The 4844-nt window shown below is 38.9% G+C and overlaps 1 protein-coding gene across 1 annotated transcript; it reads left to right on the top strand.

Annotated features, from left to right (window-relative positions):
• Window positions 1–288: 288 nt before the first annotated feature.
• Window positions 289–2834, top strand: faslg (Fas ligand (TNF superfamily, member 6)). Its single transcript, XM_044361735.1, has 4 exons — window positions 289–985; window positions 1640–1682; window positions 1789–1851; window positions 1941–2834. The coding sequence occupies exons 1-4, from the start codon at window positions 707–709 to the stop codon at window positions 2357–2359; spliced, it is 804 nt and encodes a 267-aa protein (XP_044217670.1). The 5' UTR covers window positions 289–706; the 3' UTR covers window positions 2360–2834.
• The last annotated feature ends 2010 nt before the right edge of the window (window positions 2835–4844 follow it).

Genomic DNA, 4844 nt, shown 5'->3' with positions numbered 1-4844 from the left:
TTTCATCTTTAACAATGTGTTGTATTTTAAAAGCTTGTTATATTATCCATTGTGTCAAATCTTCAACTGAAAAGTAACTAAAGCTACCAAATAAATGTAGTGGAGAAGAAAGTACAACATTTCCCTCTGGAATGTAGTGGATTGGAAGTATAAAGTAGCATCAAATGGAAATACTCAAGTAAAGTACAAGAACCTCAAAATTGTACTTAGGTACAGTACTTGAGTAAATGTACTTACTTACTTCCCACCACTTTGTGGCGGTCAGCTAAAACCTCTTTCTCTCACACTTTGCTAACATTTTAGATGTACACAGTGAAAAGAAAGTGGAACTGGTAATCACTTACAAGAACCAAACTGTGATAAAGTTTAATAAAGTTTTGTAGTTGTAAATAAATACTGTTTAACAAGTAATTACAGATAAATACTTTACAGCAATGCAGACCAGAGGAGAGTAATATTGTAGATGTATGGACAGATACAAGTAAATGGATGGGTTGATATAGTTTCTTGGGTTGTGTGAGTTTATGAAAACTACGTTGCACTTGTCTGCAGTCCATGCTATGTGGGAGGGACCTATGTGGGAGGTGAATATCTTGACAGCTGATGCTTGGTTTTTAAGACAGAGGTGCTCAGACAAAAGTACACACCTCCTGTATGCAGAGGCAGTAGATGCACACACAGTTTCTCTCACGGTAGGACCTACAACATGATGGGTGACCAGAGCTATCCATTCCCACAGGTGTTTCTTGTGGATGGAGGTGGAGGTCAACAGAACTCTGGCCAGCTTCCAAATCTTGTGCCCTGCTGGTCCTTTCCACCTGCCCAGGGCAGAATGCGGAGCCGTGGGAAGAGTCGGGGATGCATGGGGGTCAGTCCTGGTCTGGCCATGGTTGTGTTGTTCCTGTTCCTGCTTGTGTTTGCAGCTCTGGGGTTCGAAACCTACCAGATTTACAAAATAAAGGCAGAAATGAAAGAGATGAAAAAGGTAAGAAGCCACTGGGTTTGGATGGATGTGGAGGTGTACATGGAGAGTGCAAGAAAGGACACATAAGAGAAATGTTTGAAATTCAGTGAGCTTTTACTGAGTTAAGAGGATAATGATGACTGCAGCAGTGTTTGAAAATGAATTGTTTCAAGGTGGAAAAACAGGAGGAATGTGAAAATGGAACCAAAAACCGGTAAAGATGTAGCAGAATGATGATCCTATGCAAATTATGTAGGAAAGTAGTTGAGTGTTGATTAAATGATTTGGCTGTAATACTGCCTCTTGTGCCATTTTTAATGGGAGCATAGCTGCAAACATTTTACAAAGGTGTGACCTTTCTCCCCATTACATAGAGAGGGGGTGATAGGTGTAAGGTGGGAGTATGGAAAAAGTAAACTGGAAAGTTGCCACAGAGCCACAGACTTTAATAACTTAATTTATTCTTTGTTATAATTTAAAGAATTAAAATACCTCAACTCTGCTCTGACATTTAAAAATGCAAACCAATGACTTAATCGTTCCATCTGTGGTCACTGGTCCAGAGAGACAGGATATCCTCTCTCTGCCTCTCTGCTCTGAGAGAGGTTTGAAAGAGAAACACAAGCGTCTGTGTGATGTGGTATTGAAGTTTCTCTGTCTTTCATCTCATATAAGGTTGAACGTGAGCCAGAGATTAATACACCTGCAAAGCAAATTGGTAAGTTGAACACCAACACCATGAAAGAGTTATTCCCAAAACAGGGAAAAATCTTCCCAAATAAAGGAAAAGAGGTGATGTGACTTTAATCTGATGGTTGTTTCAGGTCTCTATAAACCTGCGTCGAACGGAGAAAACATAGACAAGAGAGCTGCGGCACATGTGATAGGTAACATTTATAATAAAAGTGAAACTATACTCTGATTCTCTAACCTACATAGGACTAAAAGAAGTAACATAATCTCTCCCTTCTTGCAGGGCGGATTGAAAAAAATGGATTCCATAAAACCTTGCGATGGGAGCCGAGGGTCGGTCGGGCGTTCACAGCTGGAGGAGTGACGTACCGGATTGAAGATGGAGCCCTGCAGGTCAATGAGAGCGGACTCTACCACGTTTACTCACGAGTGGAGTTAATCTTTAAGCAGTGTTTAGCTACAACTGGGTTTGATCACACTGTGTTTGTTAGGAGAGTAGGACACCCCTCACCTCTGACCCTGATGGACGCCCACAGAGCAGGTTTCTGCAACCAGCTGCCGGGGCACCCATGGACCACCGAGAGTTACCTCGGCTCCACCCTGCAGCTGCAGAAATACGACAGAGTTTTAGTAAATGTGTCGCAACCCTCTCATCTTAGCCCTGCACATTATGCCAACTTCTTTGGTCTCTACAAGATCTAAAGAGGACAGGTTGATGGGCTTTGTGGTTTTTTTATGTTGCTCAATCTCTTAAGTAATTTTATCCCAATGAAAGAATGTAAACTGCTCAGAATGTCTCAAGCGGGAGTACTACTTACTCATCACTTTACTCAAATGATTCCTACTCTGTGATACCTATGAAGTACAATAACTGCACTGAACAGTGTAATATTCTGTAATGTTAAAACCCAGAGAAAATATGTTGCACATTCTGTTTATTGCCGCCAGCTTTACAATGGGTGATGAAATGATATGAAACAAATATTGTGCCTTTTATCATTATCGATGTAGAAACAATCTGTTAACACTAAGGTGCTGATTTAGTTGTAGCATTTTTTAAAAAAAATATTTATTTCAGTGTGGATCGACACTGTTGATGTCTAAGTGTGTGCTTATGAAACAGAAAGTATTTTAATGGCGGGTGTTTTGAAGCTAATAAAGACGTAATTTAACTTAATTTCCATTTGCTGGAACAGCAAAGTGCTTTGTTAATGGTCGAAGTCTTTCTCATTGAAATGTTTCAGAGTGTGTCATGTTTGTTCAATCTATCATATAATAAACACCCACATGAGTTTTGTTCATGCCCACAGGAAAGTATGTAGATAAAGACAGACACCAACTCAAATTTGGTTTTGCTCCAGGCTCATTTTGATTCCTCATCATAATGAAGTTGATTTCCATAGATTCCACTGTGGTAAAACAGGGCCAGGTTTTGAAAGCAGCCAGTTAAAATCTCCAATCAGGCTTACATGGATAAGAGTTCCTGGTTAATATAAAGCTTCAAAAAATGATTTAGAAACCATAGTGCAAGCGCACTTGCATTGCTGCAGTACGTTTTTGTTTTTTTTAACATTTAACACCCTCATCTTGCTGCTCTTTTTCTGCACACCACAAACACAGATGTAAGTTGATGCGAAGAGGCTGGGCAGAGACAAGGGGACAAAACAGTAGCAAGTCTGACGTGCATTTCCTTCCTGTGTGATCATGAGGGTCTTGTTCGCGAGTTGATTTTTGTTAAAGGTTGCACGGCATTCAAAGAGTTTCTTCTAAACTCATTTATGTTCAATTTTGTTTCCTTGTGAGCGTCACAATAAGAACTGAATCTTATACACAAATATGAAAGGAATACTGTAAACAAAATTTGAATGTACAAACCTCAATGTTTCAGTCATTTGGGTTAAACCACATACTGCTCACAGAATCTCAGTGGTTACTGATCAATGAAAACAAAAATGGAGTCGTATCTAACAGTTTTGATGTGCATTACACTTAAGTGTGTGTACTGTTTCCATATGAGCATGTTATCACAACAAGTTGATTCATAAGAATATAGCAGAGTTGAGCTACTGAATCATCTCCATTCATTTTTGCATTACTGAGCAAAAGTGGACCTTCAGTGCAGAGCACGACATGTCAGGAAACAAATGAGCAAAACATAAAATACAACATTTCAAAAAAGAAATTAATTGATAATTCATTATGTTAAGCATATCTGCTGTGTATGTTCTGTATTCCGAAACCTGCTCGGAAATGCAGGTTTCCTTGGTTATCTAGGTATCTTTTTTTCAGTGAGACCATAGATTTGTCTGCAATCTACAATCAACATACTTGTGGTTGCATCTTGTTCCATCACTCTATACTCATCCCAATACTGGCAGTTCAAGGTGAAGTTTTAACTGTTAAACGTTCAACCACTGCAGACTGAGAAGGGGGCTGTAAAGATTTACATGTTTCCGTCTCAGTCCTGACACACTACACTGTCGAGTTTGTTGGAATCAGACGAGGCTGCACAATCCTCAAAATTAGCCTTTTTTATGATAAAGAATGTTAAGAGATTGTGGTCATTAATACCTTAATGCTTGGAATATTTGGGCTCTTGGAACAACGAATTGTGCAAAGTTTCATGTGAGTCAGACTCATTAGTTATAACCATTTAGATTAATCATTTTGCCGGTGCCTGATTTTCCTGTCGTTGCCTTCAACTTTAAACGTCATTGTATTTGCTGATCTTCATTCTCTAGATCTGAATATCAGTAAATGCTTTATGAACCATCCTGTAGGTGGGTCTGACCTCTTTAGTGTGAAGTAACTGAAATGTAGTCTTAAGCTCTTCCTGGTTTCATGGAGGGTCTTGAGCCGGAGAGTGATGTCTTCATTTATTGTTCTCATTTAATGGTTACATTTCTTGTCACATTACACTGGCCTAACTGTTTTGTAATATGTGACCCCTTGGACTGATTTTTTAAATAACGTATTGTTGGAATTTAGATAGAAACTAGATTCAAGATTCAAGAGATTTGTTACATGTACAGCAACCCAGCAGATGGCAACACTGAAGGCAGTGAAATCTGGCTTCTTCGAATTCTAGTTCCAGCTAGAGTATATAATAACATGAGAGAAAAGAGGAAGATAAGAGAGAGACAAACTAAATATATATATATATATATATATATATATATATATATAC

This window comes from Thunnus albacares, chromosome 9, assembly GCF_914725855.1.
Source record: "Thunnus albacares chromosome 9, fThuAlb1.1, whole genome shotgun sequence".
NCBI lineage: Eukaryota > Metazoa > Chordata > Actinopteri > Scombriformes > Scombridae > Thunnus > Thunnus albacares.
This window is presented reverse-complemented; position numbering and strand designations above follow the sequence as displayed.

Coding starts and splice junctions, on each gene's coding strand:
- faslg (XM_044361735.1), top strand. CDS start 707: ATGATGGGTGACCAGAGCTATCCATTCCCACAGGTGTTTCTTGTGGAT. Junction 986..1,639: donor AAATGAAAGAGATGAAAAAG/GTAAGAAGCCAC, acceptor ATCTCATATAAG/GTTGAACGTGAGCCAGAGAT. Junction 1,683..1,788: donor TACACCTGCAAAGCAAATTG/GTAAGTTGAACA, acceptor TGGTTGTTTCAG/GTCTCTATAAACCTGCGTCG.